The sequence below is a fragment of the Mchenga conophoros genome, linkage group LG6 (assembly GCF_057382185.1).
Source record: "Mchenga conophoros isolate Kocher_MC1m ecotype Shallow Benthic linkage group LG6, M_conophoros_male_GT1.1, whole genome shotgun sequence".
In the NCBI taxonomy this organism is placed as follows: Eukaryota; Metazoa; Chordata; class Actinopteri; order Cichliformes; family Cichlidae; genus Mchenga; species Mchenga conophoros.
The window spans coordinates 7,462,593-7,480,808 of NC_140531.1; the positions used below are offsets into that span (position 1 = coordinate 7,462,593).

Consider the following 18,216-nt stretch of genomic DNA (forward strand, 5'->3'; position numbering starts at 1 on the left):
CGCTTTCTGTAGCTCTTCTCCCTGTACTAAATTATCCATAAAAATTCGGTGTATTTGTCTTTGTTAAGTATTGGCTCCTAGGGTTAAAAGCTCTCAAAGTGTTTTCAATCGCTTTGAGTGAGAAAAATGATATTTGGAACTGCGCTTTATCTGTTGTATCATCCGTTTGTGTGGAACTGACTTGTGTTAAACAGGGTGAGGAGAAGCCTGCTGCCGCTGTGTGACACTGATTTTGCTGCTGCACTCTGTTTTATAGGTATGTGTAAATGTGTAGTTTTTGTTTTATGTGTATAATGAGCTCATGTCCCGAGGCTGTGCTCTGAGCAGTATCTTCAGCCATGTTGGGAAGAGTTAAAAAGTTGTTTGAATATGTATTATGCAATTGACCTATTTTAATGGGAATTTGAATGTTATACGTTATTGTTAGTGATTCCAAAATTGTCTCTGTTTTACCCCACTGTAATATTTGATTTTGAAGTGGCGGTTGTGAAAATTATTATTTTGATAAGTTGTATTTTCTTTTATATGATGCAAGCAGAGCTGTACGGACTCCACACTGGAATAAACCCTGTTTCCAGCCAGTCCGTGTCTGTTGTCACAACGCAGTCGACCATTTCACATCTGCTACACTTACATCACTGTCATGAGACATTCTCGCAAAAAAAATCACGGTTTTAGTAACGCAGTAACGCAGCGTTCCTATGGGAAAGTAACGGTCATCTACCGTTTTTGCAATAGTAATCCTTTACTTTACTCGTTACTTGAAAAAAGTAATCGGATTTCGTTACTGCCCATCTTTGCTGAGGACAGACTGTTTGGCTGCTGAGTTAATACTTAAATGTACAGAAATCTACAGTTAACAGTTGGTTTAAATAATAATGGATTGCACTCATATAGCGCTCTTTGAGACCCTCAAAGCGCTTTACAATTCCACTTTATAATTCCCCTCTGGCCTTCACCAGTAGGTGGTAGGTGAAGTGTCTTGCCCAAGGACACAACGACTGAGAGTGTCCGAGCCGGGGCTCGAATCGGCAACCTTCTGATTACAAGGCGAACTGCCAACTCTTGAGCCACGATCACCCTAAATAACAATAATAATTATTATTATTTGATGCAAAAAAAGTTTATAAGAATCATTTTATATATTTTTCCATAGCTTTACATTTGAATTTAACAGTTCAATCTTTCAAATCACAGTCGATTTATGTAAATTTAATGATATTCTAGAAGAACAGTACAAAACTGTAAAATACACAGTAAATACTTTTATATTACAATTTGTTTTACAGTGTGGTGGACAGCCACTCTGAGTACTTGAGTCCAGGGGTGTTGTGGCCTGCCGGCTGGATTTGGTAGGATCGCAACACAGAAGAAAGCTGCAGTTCAAAAGGTCTGGACTGAGCTCATGGTGAACTTTTCTGATATCCCAAAGTGTTTCTCTGCTGTACGTGACCCTTGAGTACAGGCACTGAATATTGGCCACACTCATTAGCACTCGAATAGACAATAAATACAGTTGGTGTTTTGGGCACGTCGCAAACACGTCTGCCACAATGGGCACCATGATATTTAAGTGACACTCAATGCATTCCTCTTTCTATATCTGCCTTACTCTCCCCTTACCTGGTCACTGTGTGTGTGAGTGAGTAGGTTTATCCTGGAGCTATGAGATCCTCTGAAGGGCGAGGCCATTCAAGGCCTGGTTCCCACTGGATTCCTGGCTGACTCATCAAACAAAGACTTAACTACATTACTTAAAAACCGGTTCATCTCTCCATTCCTCATGAGAGAGTTAGAGCAGGATTGTAAACATGTTCCTTATTTTGCTCCTCAGACTTGACTTTGCTTCTTCTTAAACACGGTACTGAACTTTAAGCTCTTTCAGATTAATCACATATACAGAGGGTACAGTCAGGTGTATTTTAACAGTTTCTGCTTTTACTTACAGACCTCAGGAAAAAGCCACGTTTGACAGCTCTTTGAAGACAGCTCCATTGTGGATTGTATTTAAAGGTGTTGCTGGGACTCATTTACTTCAAATACACATTATCAACCAGCAGTTATGTTTTATGGACTTGGAGAGATGAGAGGAACAGCTGTAAGTTTAATTGCTGCAACCTGTGGACTTCTTGTCCTTCTCAGCTTAACAGGCAAGTCTACTTTACAGTATTTATTCTAACATCAAACAGAAGTGATACAGGAAAAATATTTATAAAACCACAATGTTTCTCTACTGCATTTTGTTCTTAAAACAGACAGTTTTATATATTATCTTTGTAGCAGTGTGGTACACTTGATGTAGGGTGATAAACTGCAAGCTTAAAATGTGCACCAATCATGGAAAAGTGATTAGCACAATCTTATTATTTGTATAGACACACACATTCTATCTCTCTCTCTCTGAGTCCATACATTCACACATACACACAGAAGTTATCTTGGATTATATTACTATTTCAACTTCAATATTTACTGGTGGAAATTATATCAAAGAAGTGTCTCCTCTGATATAATTTTAATAAAGCAAAATCTTTTAGAAAAGGAGCTGAATGTTTATATTATAATTTTTAATTATAATTGCAATAATCCCACTATTGTCCCATCTCACTTAATCACGGATATTTGGGACATTATTGGATCCAACATTCAGTCTATCATAAAAAGCAATAATCTTTCTGGTGCAGCACTTTCTTATTTTAATCAACAACAAAAATAACAAAAACAAAACAGAACAACCCCCCCAAAAACATCATGACAGCTCAGTACTCTCCGGTTTTGACCTTTAAACGCTCATCTAAAACCTTTATTTCAAAGATTTTGGAGGTGGTGGGTCTTTGTCAACTTAAACATTCTGCAGGGATATATGAGATTCTTGATGGGTTCCAGTCTGATTTTAAAGTAGTTCACAGCACAGTATGGTGTATGTTGTATAGTATCTTGTTTTCTATAAAAAAATGTCTAAATTGAATTTGGGTCTATAAAAGTGAATATAAATAAGTCTAAGTCTGTTTTCTGATTTTTTTCTAACAAGCTCTGTGTTACAGTCGTTCTGGGTCAGGATGTCTGGGGAGTGACTTACACTTCTACTCAGATCTGTGCTGTAAAAGGATCCACAGTGGAGCTACGCTGCACCTTCAGATACCCATGGACTATAAATGGAAGAAATACAAGAGTTGTCAAAAAATTCTGGTTCATCAGAGACGAAAATAATGAACCTGTGGATCTGAAAACAGAGTCAGAGTACAGAGATCGTGTTGAGTGTCAGTGTAAAAACAACGACTGCACTCTGAGAATCTCAGACCTGAGAGAGAGCGACTCAGCTGAGTACAAGTTCAGATTCATAACAAACGATCCAGGAGGGAAATATTCTGGTGTACCTGGAGTCACTTTGACAGTCACAGGTAACATGTTCATCCACTCGTTTACTATTTTAAATCCAAGTGTTTGCTGTGAGTGTGTTTGTGTGTTTTATCTGAATGTTGTCAGCTGAGCTTAATGTTCTTTATTTACTAATGGGCAGATCTGCAGGTGCAGGTGAGCAGATCAGCTGTCAGAGGTGTTTCTAAGTCAGCAGATCTGAAGTGTGAGAGCAGTTGTCCTGATAATCTCTCCTACATCTGGTACAAGAATGAACGGATCATCACAGGACAAACATCTAATCTTCATCTAAACTACCTGGATCCTACAAACAGGATTTCCTGTGCTGTCAGAGGATATGAGAACTTCCACTCTCCTTCAGTGGGTGAGTTTATGCTTTAACATAATGCCATGTTGTGGAGCCGTGTGGCAAATGAGCTGTAGATTTTATAGGTTTTCATAAGGGTAACACCACTGGTTTGTATTTTCTGTTGATCACACAACCTGTGTAGTCGGAGCTCATAAATAGTTATCCTACACTGAGGTCACTGAAGGGAGAAGACTTTCTCATGGACTTATGCTGAGGCCTTATCACATCGTTTTCATTTCTGTCCTCGGATGTTGTGACTCTGACTAATATCCAACTCTCTCTGTCTCACAGTGGTGAAGGATGTCTGGGATGTGAGTTACTCTTCTACTCAGGTCTGTGCTCTAAAAGGATCAACAGCAGAAATACGCTGCACCTTCAGATATCCATCGACTATAAATGGAAGAAATACAGAAGTTGTCAAAAAATTCTGGTCCATCAGAGATGAAAATAATGAACCTGTGGACCTGAAAACAGAGTCAGAGTACAGAGATCGTGTTCAGTATCAGTGTGAAGACAACGACTGCACTCTGAGAATCACAGACCTGAGAGAGAGCGACTCAGCTGAGTACAAGTTCAGATTCATAACAAACGATCCAGGAGTGAAATATTCTGGTGTACCTGGAGTCACTTTGACTGTCACAGGTAAAATAATTTTCAGTGGAAGTAACTTTAAACATTTATAAGCTTTGCAGCTGTCTGTATGTTGAGTTGTTTTAATATAATATCTGTTGTTTGCTCCCAGGTCCACAGCTCCAGGTACATGTGAGGAGATCAACAGTAAACTCTTATTCTAACTGGACAGAGCTGACATGTCACAACAACTGTCAGCTACCTGATCAATCTTCCTACATCTGGTACAGGAATGGACACAAACTTTCATCAGACGAACAATATTTACACCTCAACACATTTGATTCTGCAGACAGTCTTTACTGTGCTGTGAAAGGATATGAGCAATTCCCTTCTCCAACAGTGTGTGAGTTCACTACTTTTTGTTTCATTAAGAGAATTATATTTAATTTTTCTTTATTTACGTGAATGTGTCTGTATGTTAGTTTTAGTCAGAGGCCTTTCTTTTAGGAGGTTTACAATGTTTTCTTTTTAGAATATAAATTTCTAAAATTTGGTTTTGTTGTGATTCTTATGTTTCCTCCTCCAGATGCTCCAAAGCTTCCCTCTGTGTCAGTGAGTCCCTCTGCTGAGATAGTGGAGGGCAGTTCAGTCACTCTGACCTGTAGCAGTGATGCTAACCCAGCAGCTAACTACACCTGGTACAAGGAGGATGTCATCAACCCTCTCAGTTACCAAAACCAACATGTTTTCAGCTCCATCCTGCCCTCTGACTCTGGAAAGTATTACTGTACAGCTGATAATGACCTGGGAGAAAAGAGATCTGAAAGCAGGACTATTGATGTGAAATGTGAGTAAAATACATTTATAAGCTTTAAATTCTTTGTTCTCAGTTGAACAGTTAACATCAACTTTAGAGATAAGACTTAATTCATCATCATGAAGAGTGAAAACAGATTTACTGCACAATCATGTCTGTTTATTACAATATAAGGAAGTTTGACAAGGAAATAAGTAAGGTTTCTGAATGTTACCTTTTATAATTTTTGTAGTGTTGTGAGAAACCTGCAAAGACTTGAGTATATTTATAACCAACCATGTTGTCATTGTCCTTATTTCTCCTCCAGATGCTCCAAAGCTTCCCTCTGTGTCAGTGAGTCCCTCTGCTGAGATAGTGGAGGGCAGTTCAGTCACTCTGACCTGTAGCAGTGATGCTAACCCAGCAGCTAACTACACCTGGTACAAGGAGGATGAAAATTTACCAAAAGCATTTGGACCGAACTTCACCGTCACCAAGTTCAGACCTGAACACAGTGGGCGTTATTACTGTGAAGCACAGAACAAGCTGGGACGTCATAACTCCACCTTACAGCAGACCATTGTGCCAGGTAATCATTTATATTTACATACTGGATACACTCAGAAAGGAGTGCAGTCAAAAAGTCAGGCACAATCTACATTCATGCACTATGGCTAATTATTGGATGGCACTAGAATTTATAATAACAGATCACTGTCAAAATACCTCAGCACAGATAGAACTGTATTACTACCTAAATGTACACATGTGCAAGTATTTATTTTGCCAAGACGTTTCCCCTTCAGTGTTGTATGGACTCATAGTGTTGCTACAGATAATTAAACCAGAGCTGATTTTAAAAACTTTGCTCTTTTGAATCTACACTAATCCATCATCATCTTTAAAAGCATATGTTTGTATGGTGCCTGTCCTGTGAGGGCCAAATATCTCAAAATAATCATTAATGAGTTCAGAAAACCAGGCCTGCAACTTGATTTACAAAGATAATTTAAATATATTAAAAAGAAAATACCAGCTGCACCTGTAACTGTTCAACTTGCCTGTGTGGTTAAACAGAATATGGCAGGAGTCCCACTGTCTGCTGTCAAGGCTTTCCTTATTCATGTGCTAAAGAGTCCTAAGAATCAACATTGTAACTTATCTATCACGATGACAAGAACCATGTTTATTGCTAATGCTAGTCCTGTTTCCATGCAAAAAGCAGATTGTAACTGATCTCAGAATACTGAAAGCAGAGCCAGTGACATTTTAACCTCCTGTTAAAAACCAGGGATTTATCCATAATGCCCATGTGCACCCAGCCAGATAAAGCTGCAGGCCACTCAGCTTGAAGTGATTTTTAATCGAATGCAGACGAGGCTATGAAATTAAGATGTGCTACAGTTTTCAGTGGAATAAGGGGCGCGCCCAGTTAACCCCGTTTCCAGAGACAATAGCCAACTGCTGCCACTGTAAAGAATGAATGTTTATTGTAGGGTTTTTACTTTACAGTATAAAGTGCATTGAGACAACTGAAATGAGACCTCTAAAAGTTGATTCTGTTCATCTGGACGTAGCGTTTTGTGGGAGAAACGTTTCGTCACTCATCCAAGTGACTTCTTCAGTCTCAGCTGACTGCAGGTTTCAATCTTATAAACAGTACATTTGCATAATGACTGAAACCAGCCCACTGAAGGAACAATGGGCTGGGAGGTCAGTTCCTTAATCATAATTATGCAAATTCTCATGACCATTCATCAACAACCACTGACCAAAACCTACTGATCAAAGCCCACTGATCAATGGCCATGAGTACCATTCACAGAGAGTTGGGGAATGGCTGCAATCACAGCAGTGTAAGATGCTGACAGATGAACCCTTAGGCCCCCTCCTCAATTCAGAGATGGTCTTTCCCTTTTCATGTAAATGGCCTCCTTGACTCCGCACTCAAACCAGCGTTCTTCCTGTCCAGGATGTGTACATCCTCATCCTTGAAAGAGTGTCCACTGGCCTGTAGGTGTAAATAGACTGCAGAGTCCTGGCCTGACGAGGTAGCTCTTCTGTGTTCGCCAGAGGTTGTTTGGGTTCCCCGATGTATAAATCCTGGCAATCCTCCTGGCACTTAAAATTAACAGCGTACACTATGTTAATCTGTTTGTGACCCGATCCTTGGGGTGGACCAATTCTTTTTGGCACAGCGTGTTTTGGGATTTAAAAGCCACAGAGACCCGGTGTTTAGACAATATGCGTCTCAACTGTTCCGATACTCCTGACACATACGGGATCACTACAGGTTTTCGCTTGGGCAGCGGTTGTCCTTCTCTCCTGGATCAGCTGGAGCTTTTTTAGGTGCCTTCCCAGCTTTGACAAAAGTCCAGCTGGGATAACCAGATTTACTCAGGTCCTTCTTGATGTGCTGTTCTTCTGCCTCGCTGGCCACTGTGTTAGTGGGGATGGTGTTCACTCTGTGTTGTAGCATCCTGATGACACTCAGTTTGTGCTCCAGTGGATGATGAGAGTCAAACCTTAAATACTGATCCGTATGCGTAGGTTTACGGTACACGTCAGCTTTTAGATGTCCCCCATTACTGATGTAAATCTCACAGTCTAAGAAGGCTAACCTGCCACTTTTCATATCCTCCCTGGTGAATTTGATGTGTCGGTCCACCGAGTTAATGTGATCCGTGAAATGTGGTACGTCCTGAGATTTGATTTTCACCCAGGTGTCATCCACATATCTGAACCATCCACATATCTGCTATCCTACCCTGGTGGTGTTCCAGGGTAGGATAGCAAAGCCCTCTTTTCCATTTCTTCCATGTACAAATTGACCACGATGGGTGAAACTGGTGAGCCCATGGTACACCCATGTTTCTGCCTGTAGAACTGACCCTTGAAGACACACATGAAAACACAGTTCCAAAAGCAAACACACTTGGTCGATGCTGAGAGGGGTCCTGTTGCTGAGGTTGGTGTCATCCTGTAATCTCTTACAGACTACCTCCAACGCTTCCGGGACTGGGATGCAAGTGAAGAGAGATGTAATGTCGTAAGAGACCATCAATCAATCAAAATCAAAATTTATTTATATAGCACATTTTTAAGACCGAAGTACACCAAAGTGCTTTCCATTAAAATCGCAGTACAAATAAAATCACAATAAAATATAAATTACAAATATATAAAATATAAGATAATTACATAATCTAAATACAGAGCCAGATGTAAATTACCCTAATTCGCCTTAAATGCCAGATCAAACAAATACCTTTTTAAACGTGATTTAAAAGACTGAATGGAATCTGACGCGCGAATATGAAGAGGGAGAGTATTCCATAGCCTGGGTGCAGCAACGGCAAAGGCACGGTCTCCTCTGGTCTTCAGCCGAGACCTAGGTTGCACCAAGAGCAGTTGGCCCGATGATCTTAGTGCTCTCTGAGGGCTGTACAGACAGAGGAGATCAGCTAAGTAGTCAGGTGCCATATTGTTCAAAATTTTATAAGTAAACAATAGAGTTTTAAAATCAATTCGATATTTGATAGGAAGCCAGTGTAAATTTTTCAGAACAGGGGTGATAGAGTCAAACTTTCTAGTGCCGGTCAAGAGACGTGCTGCGGCATTCTGGACCAGCTGCAGACGCTGCAGAAGAGAAGATTGTAGACCCAAGTAAAGTGAGTTACAATAGTCCAGTCTTGACATAATGAAAGCATGAATGAGTTTCTCCATATCTTTGTGTGGTATGTAGGGTTTAGCCTTAGAGATTAGGCGTAGTTGATGAAAGCTAGTTTTTACCACAGTAGAGACCTGTTTGTCAAGTTTGAAGGAACTATCCATGAAAACTCCAAGATTCCTGGCAGTATCAGTAAGGTAGTTAGCAACAGGCCCAAATGTGTCAGAAACCATGGTTTCATCTGCCTCATAATGGTAAATGGCCTGTATTTGTATAGCGCTTTTCTAGTCCCTAAGGACCCCAAAGCGCTTTACACAACCTGTCATCCACCCATTCACACACACATTCACACACTGGTGATGGCAAGCTACAATGTAGCCACAGCCACCCTGGGGCGCACTGACAGAGGCGAGGCTGCCGGACACTGGCGCCACCGGGCCCTCTGACCACCACCAGTAGGCAACGGGTGAAGTGTCTTGCCCAAGGACACAACGACCGAGACTGTCCAAGCCGGGGCTCGAACCGGCAACCTTCCGATTCCGATTAATGACATCTCTCACCTTCTCAACACAATCCAGGGTGTTCTGGATGTGGTGTACAGAGCTGCAAATCTTAATTTACATAATTAAGATTAAGGAACTGACCTCCCAGCCCATTGTTCCTTCAGTGGGCTGGTTTCAGTCATTATGCAAATGTACTGTTTATAAGATTGGGGAAACCTGCAGTCAGCTGAGACTGAAGAAGTCACCTGGATGACGAAACATTTCTCCCACAAAACGCTACGTCCAGATTAACAGAATCAACTTTTGGAGATTTACTTTCCTGGGTGATTAAGAATGCATCAAGACCTTCGGAGGTGGGGTGCCCCCGGCCTCTCGGCCTGGGGCTCGGTCACTCAGGCGCGGCTGGCTGCCGGCGGAGCTCACGGGCGCGTCACTGCAACTCCCCCTGGCTTCTGCTCCGCGGCTGCTGAGTGAGCCCTCATCTGGGACTCTCCTCAGCTCTTTCCGGGACAGTGGCGCAGCTGCCCCTCTGTTGGTCTTCCTTGGTCTCTTGTGTTCTGGGGGCCTCTGGATGTCTGGAGTTTTGATCTCCTCCACACCTGCTTCATGCCCTGGAGGACGGGGCTGTGGCCCCCCCACACCCTCTAGCAGATTATTACATGAAGGAACCTTTTAAAAAACAAAAAACAAGCGCGTCCATGCTCACAGGTGTACACACGGGTGATCACACCCACAAACTACACCCTTTTTGGCTCCTACCTCAAAGCACACTGTGTTCTGTTGATCTTATGTGCTGCACAATAATGTTTAATATTTAGTATTTACTGTCATATTCCCATATATCATTGTGATGTTGTTTATTCTATTACTCTTGTTCTCTTCTGCTTGCTTTCTTTTTTCTTTCTCAGCAGGTGACCCAGGTGATTGATATATGCATTTTTTTTTCTCTGCCCGTTCTGTTGGTTTATGTTTTTTGCCCTTCTCCCCCGTCCCTCTTCTCAGCTGTTTCTCTTTCCCTCTTTCTTTCTCCCCTTCTTTCCCCCAGTCAAGTCTGTCCCGTATTCAGTAAGTGAAAATAAAATAAACAATAAAAGGTGAATCAAATGGACCATTACGGCAAGGCTGGGATGGTCAGTTTGGTAAAGTAAATCCGTTGGGCATCTTTCTTTGCCTTTAGACAACAATTCTGAGGGCAAAAGAGCCAAACGGGACAGGCCAAAAAAAAAAAAAAAAAAAAAAAAAAAAAAGAATGCATCAAGACGAAACTGACATGTGGTCGAACGTTATGGAATACTCAATTAACTATTAGTGCTTTACTTTGATCTTGATCAGGAGCAAAGAAAATAAAAGCTGCTGGAGTAACTGCTGCTGTTCTCCTGTCCGTCACATTCCTCCCTGTCTTCCTTTGGATTCGGTGAGCAGATCTGTTGCATTAAACTTTTACTTTTCAGTCATTGTGTTGTTCTTTTGTTCATTATCATTTCACTCCTCAGAAAAAAGAGGAATTCCAAGGAATCATCCAAGACTGAAGGCAGAGCAGACAACAAAGAACAGGTGAAACCAGAAATATAAATGCAGTAAAAAAAAAATCATCATTCACCATTCTAATCTAAGATCTTTTTTTCTATGCAGTGTCTCTCTGATCAGGAGGAGCCACAGGAACAGGATGATCTTCAGTATGCCAGCATCCACTTCTCTAAAAACCAGGCAGATCCTCTCTACAGCAACACCAGTTCAGCCCCACAGACACCTGGAGGAACAGAAAGTTACACTTAAAAACTGAAAACTATTTAATAATAATAATAATAATAATAATAATAATAATAATAATTTGAATGAAAGAGTCCAGGCAACTAATCAGTCTTCCTACACACATGTGATTGTATCACATCATCTCAACGAGAATAAATGTCTTTAAGTTGTTGAACTTCATGCAGATCGTACATGATTTAATTACGCTCACCGCAGAAACATAAAATAATATTTTTAATTACAAGTTTGACTCTTGTTAATATAAAAACCACCTACTTTCACTTTTTTGAGTTTACTGTGTTACACCGCTGTTAAATTAAATTTAAAAAGTACAGCCCTGTGGTGAGCAGCTCCTCACATAATACGATGAGCCTCGCTAGAAGATTCAAATGAATATCTGGGAAATGCATTGCCTGCTTTAGCGTTCTTCTTTTGTTTTTAAGCTTGTTTTTTTTCACCATCATAATATAATTTCATGCTACATACTCAGAATCAACTAATTTGTGTCTATGAACCAAAAGCCATTGATGAAGAGGATCCATCCAGACTGCACCCTGCAGTCAACAAGATGTGGTCAACAAAGCCATAATTCCCATTAGCAGAAAGAAGCTGCATCATGGGAGGTTTGGTCTGTTCACTCAGTGAGCATCACAATTTAGCCAGCATGGTGGCTACTGGAGCTAGTTTCATTTTCACAAACCAAAATAATCTTTTGCTGCTCTTTTTCTTTCCTCATCACTTGTAGAAAAATACACGTATGTGATCAAACATGATTATCATAGTCTGTTTTCTGATGTTTGATATCCTGATGTATTATTATCATAATCACATTTATTTCAAACTGCACAAAGAAATTGACTTTTTAAAACGATTAACTTTTTTAACAAATCATTAAATAACACCTGATTTTTCAATAGCACTTCATTACTCTGTCTCACAGTGATATATATGGTTTATAAAACATTATTCTGCTACACCTCAACTTCTATGTGACTTTAATTTTCCGTGGTACTTTTTTTGCATCAATAAAATTGTATAATGTCAGCTTATGTCATGTTAATGCTGACTGGCTATTTGATATAACAGATCCAAACAGAGTACACTGTCTGGATCTAGGTAAAATGGTGAAATGTGTTTGTTTTGAAAGAAAATTACAAAAATAACATTAAATTCCTTACAAAAAAATATAAATTATAGTGATTAACAGAAATATTCACAACAAATTCTCTGTAAAAACTCCCTTATGTATTGTCACAAACTGGGTCAAAGGGCAAAGAGAGAGTTCATAGGTACATCTTTAACTGAACTCTTTGTGTCATGATAGTCCCATACAGTAGAAGACAAATTACTAAAATCATTTAGCTACATTTATTTCTAAATTTACTGCTATATTTTGTGTTCTGTGCAAATGAACGCTGTCAAAACCACCAACACAAAGCACCAAAAAATGCCTTGAAACATAAACAACATACATTATTAAAGTGACAGAACTTCAGGTTACAAAAAGACACAATCACTAATTAGTGAGATACACGAGTCTCACAATAAATCCACACATGTTGGGATTTATCATAAAGACAACACTAAATGCATTTGTACAGCTAGCTTTCTTCATAGACAAAAATAGACCCATGTTTGGATAAGAAAAAATAACTTCACCAAACATGGTGGAGGAATTATTATGGTATGTGTGGCTGCCAGTGTTGATGATGTGACTGTGGATATAAGCAGCAGACTGAATTCTGAGTACAGGTATACACTCTCTTCTCAGATTCAGCCAAATGCTGCAAAACCAATTGGATGGTCCTTCAGATTGCAAATAGATAATGAATCAAAGCATATTACAAAACCAACAGGAGAGTTTCTCAGTATTCATCAATGGCAAAGTCACCAGCTGATCTTAACACCTAGGAGCATCCTTTTCAGTTACAGAAGACAAAACTGAAGTCAGAGAGACCCACAAAGAAACAGCTACTAAAGGTGGCTGCAAGAAAGACCAGGCAAAGTGTCTCAAGAGAGGAAACTCTTAAAGTGTTCCTGATTTTTTTCTTTCTTTCTTTTGTTTTACTGCCCTCTAGTGTTAGCTTGCAGCTTTGAGTTTCATCTCTCAGTACTCTCTCTCCCTGAGTGAAAAATCCTTTAAAGAATTTGGCCATTCAAAATAAATAAACTTGTTTGTATATTGATAACAAACACCTTAAGGTCTGATTTAATTCCACAGTAAACACAGACCTTGCCCCAAATCCCCCCTAACCAGGCTAGCCCACAGGTCACATGACCACTACTTAACTAGAAACCATGCTTTTTTTTCTTCCCCTGTCATATATAATGAGTAATACATACAAATCATTTCAGTACATAGGTATGATCCCCAATGTCCTGTTCGGAGAGCAATTACTTTCTAGCTGTCTGATTGGATTTTTGTTTTTAATAAATCAGTCTCATGATTGTGAGCCCCACCTAATGTGTAAACAAATGGAAGGCAGGCAGGGTAGTGAGGTGAGGAGACCAAAGACATTACTGCCAGGCAACCCTACATCTGATATGGCTCCCCAGTACCATTCCAGCCTTCCACTAGCACCTATAGTGGATCCTGTTGTGTCATTTGTAAGTATAATTGTCTTTATGTAGGTGAGTGCTAAGCTAGTGCTATGTAGGGCTGCAGATATCGATTGTTCAGATAAGAAATACTTATGTCTTATTAATGAGCAATAATAAAAAAAGAGAGTCTTTTAAAATGAATTGCTCATTGACTTCCATTTCAGACATTGCAATGTTTTAAATTTTAACTGGATATAATGGTTGTCAAAAACAACAACAACAACAACAACTAAACCCCTTTAGGTAATTTAATACCAACCATATCAATTTTTTTTAAAGAAAACCATTTTTAAAGCAAAAAAATCAAAGATCAAAGTCATTGCAATCTAAACTAAGACATAAAAATGTACATTTATCTTCTTAGACAGCTTTCTGACATTAATGAGGTAGATTAGGCATGTTCTCATTTTTATGAGTTTTTGTGAATGTGTGTGTCTGCAGGTTTAAGTGTACAAGTAAATAAAGGAGTTTGTGCCTGTAACCCTTTAAAGGAGTATCTGGTGGCTGCAATGAAGAAAAGCAAGCAAACAAAAAAAATATTAACACAATTTATATAGCACACTATTTTACATTATTTTACTTTCAATCTAAAAAATGTTTGAAATGAATATGGTCTAATACACCCCAAGCCCTCCTTTAAACTCACCACTGTTTGCTGCAGGTACTGCTACAGCACTCCTACTCTGGAGTTTATCACATCAGTGCACTCCTGAACAGCGGACTTATTTTTGAACAGTAATAATAATTTTTTGCACATCAGGTCATCCTGCATACTAAGCCTGTTGGCTTATTATTGAGGTCATAGTTCTTTTGCACACATCTCTGTTTCACACTTTAATATTGTCTTCTTTTTGTCTTCATTTATTTATCTGTACTATTTATATTTTATATGTTCTATTTCTATTGTATATATTAATTGGCATCTCTGTGGGCACAGCAAAGAAAGAATTTCATTGCACAGAGAAATCCCTTTTTTTCTTTGAATACATGACAATAAACACTTTGAATCTTGAATCTCTTGAATCTACAGAGCTGCGTGTTAAACTAAGATAAGATGAACAAACAACTTCTGTTGAGAATTTTTTATAATCGAATTATTCAAATTACTCCGTGAATTGTTGCAGACCCATGCATTAAAAGACGTGAGACAGGTGGAGGACGATCCCACTCAGTGGCAGACCGGCTGTCATCCCATCCCATTGACCCAGCACCCAAGGGAGGCCATAGCTTCAAGGAGTACAGCAAAGGGCCACATTTCAGCCTGACAGCTTGATCATGGGGAACTCTCCAGATTGTAAGTTACCAGAATTCTGGAGATGTCATAGGATCCAGTAAATATTCCAGTAAAAGCTGACGTACTGAAGCAACTTCTTTACTCAAAGAATATGACATTTAGAAAACCGTCACTCCCTTCTTGCTTCCTCTTCTGTAGTGCTAGCCAGATTTTGCTAGAAAATTTTAAATTGGATCTATTTAAATATTACAGCTTCCCATCCCACAGCCAAATAAAGGAGATGTGGAAATTTTTTTTAGTCTGTTACAGATAAAAGATAAGTTTATTGTATTTATGTGTTCTGTCTTGCAATGTAAGAGACGCAGCAGCAGATTAGAATCAAGTATAGAAAGACTTTATATATTTTCTACATCACCAAATTAATACATGGATATTCCCTGGACAACGTAACACAAAGTTTGCGCTCCATTCACAGGTTTTAGCAAAGTACACATAGCAACCTCCACATATAAAACATATTCCACCAGTAGAGAATCTGTAATGCACATAAAACAAATATAAGAGACTGTCGTCAATCGCAGAACAGTAACCAGACTCCTCTATGGCTCTGTGGCTGAAGAGTTCACTATATACAAAACTTACTCATCATCAAGCCAGTCTATATCTGGAAAGAAATGTTTCAATATTCACCTCTCAGACTCACCAACATGGCCACCCACTGATGGCTCCAACCCTGGCGAGCTGCTCCCCCCATCACCCTCTCTCCACATTCCCCAAGTAAGGACTGATTGAAATCTCAACAATCTGTTCACTTTTCAACATACATCAAGATTTATACACCTGAGTCACAAACCCAGAATCCCTGTGATGTCCCCATTTTTACTTTATAATGAATATTATTACTATGGAAGGAGGAAATGCGCGCGCGTGCACACACACACATATTATAAACCCTCTGGTGACTGTTAACATATATGTGTAACGAGTATTTGAACCATTCTGCTTGATTTAGCTGCTGTCAAGTTTTAGCAAACAATAGCTGTAGGGCTCAAGTGTTGGACTGGGCATGACAGAGAGAAGCAGAGTGTAAATGGTAAATGGCCTGTATTTATATAGCGCTTTACTAGTCCCTAAGGACCCCAAAGCGCTTTACATATCCAGTCATCCATACATTCACACTCACATTCACACACTGGTGATGGCAAGCTACATTGTAGCCACAGCCACCCTGGGGTGCACTGACAGAGACGAGGCTGCCGGACACTGGCGCCACCGGGCCTTCTGACCACCACCAGTAGGCAACGGGTGAAGCGTCTTGCCCAAGGACACAACGACCGAGACTGTCCAAGCCGGGGCTCGAACCGGCAACCTTCCAATTACAAGGCGAATTCCCAGCTCTTGAGCCACGATCACCCGTAGTTTGAGATTCTTTCTTCCCTTAGAGAAATCACACAGGCTGGCGGCCTTACTGCAGACAATAATAAAAGGCACTAATTTACATGAGGAACAGATCATCAGAGAGAGCAAAACTAAACAAGTCTACCACCCACTAATGATGTGTCGGTCGCGAACGAAATGGCTCTTACACAGACACAGAGAGAGGTATGAGTTTTCTTCAGTGTATTTCTGACATTCAGGATTTCTCTCGAACAAATGGCCATAATTTCCTAACCGTAGGGGCTAGAACGGTCATTCTGACACCGTTTTGTTCAGAAGGGATGGGGGAATCTTCAGGTGTTCATAATTCATAAATAAAGTATAAATTATTGAAGATATATGACTTGTAATACACTGTAACTAAGTAGAGGCGAAGCAAAAACTGCCTTGACTTGCCCTCAAACAACATTTTGTAAATCGAAATCTATATCAGCATCAAAATCATTCTTTCACCGTAAGAAACAGCAGGGGTTGGTGAACAGTCATGGAAATTTTCAGGGCTCTGTTGAAATCCATCAAAAAGATATGACGAGAGAAAAAAGTGCCTCATTTACAGAGTTTGAAATCTGAAGAAATCTGAGCGAGAGACAAATTTCCTACCCTCAAAAAAATGTAATTCATGACCAAACGGTAACAGATGAGAAACAAATTCTTGAATTGTGAGCGTCAGGAGTGTCTGAAGATATATTGGCACAAGCCTCATGTCTCAACTTTGCTTTGTTAAGCAGATATGACAATTTGAAAATGTGTCTCATTAGAGAAATCCAGCGGTGATTTTGAACAAACTCTCCATTGACTGTCTATGGAGAGTTTTCAGAGTTTGTGTTGACATTTTCTGAAAGCCAGCAAAAATACCTACGTTTTGATGTATAATTTGTGGGGGTTGAGTGGAAATTGAGCGAGTAGTAAGAAGTTGCTGGGACATGAAGAGAAAATTCAAAAAGCTCAAGTGTCCACTCTGAGTTAATTGCACAGCAACCATAACAACGCATGTATTTTCTGAAAAATCACAAAGCTGCAACTGAAAACTTAAAGAGGCATTAAATTAAAATGGTAACAGATATGAAAAAGCTGAATCATACATGAATAGCCCAATAATCTGAGAATGTTTTAAAGTTTGAATGGAGTTTCTACGTGAAAGTATAAGGATGTAGTTAAGTTTCAAAATCAAGCAAGTTTTAGCAGAATTTTGGAAGTTTTCCATTCATTTTCCATGCCTGTGAGGCATTCACACAACTACACACTCCAAACACGCTGAACCAGCGGTCCCCAACCCCTGGGCCTCGGACCGGTACCGGTCCGTGAGTTGTTTGGTACCGGGCCGCGAGAGTTGAGGCTCAGGTGTGAAATGTCTGGTTTTCAGGGTTTTTATCGGTTTTCAGCGTTATTTTGTTATCGTTTTTATCGTTAACTCGGTTTTCCTGGGTCTTTTCACGTGTGTTATGAATAAAAAAAAATTTTCGGTACCAGTACTAGTTTTATTTTGTTGTATTTCTCCGCGACACCTTAAAGGCCGGTCTGTGAAAATATCGTCGGGCATAAACCGGTCCGTGGTGCAAAAAAGGTTGGGGACCGCTGCGCAAAACTCGCTCTCTCTCTTTTTCTGCTCTCTCTCTCTTTCTCCTAAAACTTCCCCTGGTTTTTTTGGGGGTTTTTTTGGCGGGGTGTTGCTCATAAGCAGAGAGTGCTGTCCTTAGACAGTAAACGTGACGAAACTATTGAGGAAAAAACGCAGCGTATATATTGTCTATCATGACTCTGGTTTTACGTGGCCTATCAATACAGTTTATAAATTGGTATATATCACCTTGTTGCTTTGTCTTTAAGGGGTAATGTGATTGGCTTACCACGACTATTTTATTCTTCCTCAGTCAAACAGCAGCACTCATGCCATTGTTTTGCCCCCTTAGCTACAGGTGTTGT

The 18,216-nt window shown here is 39.9% G+C and overlaps 1 protein-coding gene across 2 annotated transcripts; it reads left to right on the forward strand.

Annotated features, from left to right (window-relative positions):
• On the forward strand, window positions 1-11,198 carry LOC146572005 (sialoadhesin-like). 2 transcript variants are annotated; one of them, XM_085276033.1, is made up of 12 exons: window positions 1-256; window positions 1,290-1,861; window positions 1,949-2,150; window positions 3,045-3,401; window positions 3,521-3,742; window positions 4,019-4,369; window positions 4,470-4,703; window positions 4,887-5,147; window positions 5,425-5,685; window positions 10,602-10,683; window positions 10,763-10,823; window positions 10,902-11,198. In XM_085276033.1, exons 3-12 carry the CDS (start codon window positions 2,063-2,065, stop codon window positions 11,043-11,045), a joined length of 2,061 nt encoding a protein of 686 aa, XP_085132159.1. In that variant the 5' UTR covers window positions 1-256; window positions 1,290-1,861; window positions 1,949-2,062; the 3' UTR covers window positions 11,046-11,198. The 2 variants fall into 2 exon arrangements, with proteins under 2 accessions (XP_085132159.1, XP_085132158.1); XM_085276032.1 differs by having other exon boundaries at window positions 1,835-1,861; window positions 4,019-4,384.
• The last annotated feature ends 7,018 nt before the right edge of the window (window positions 11,199-18,216 follow it).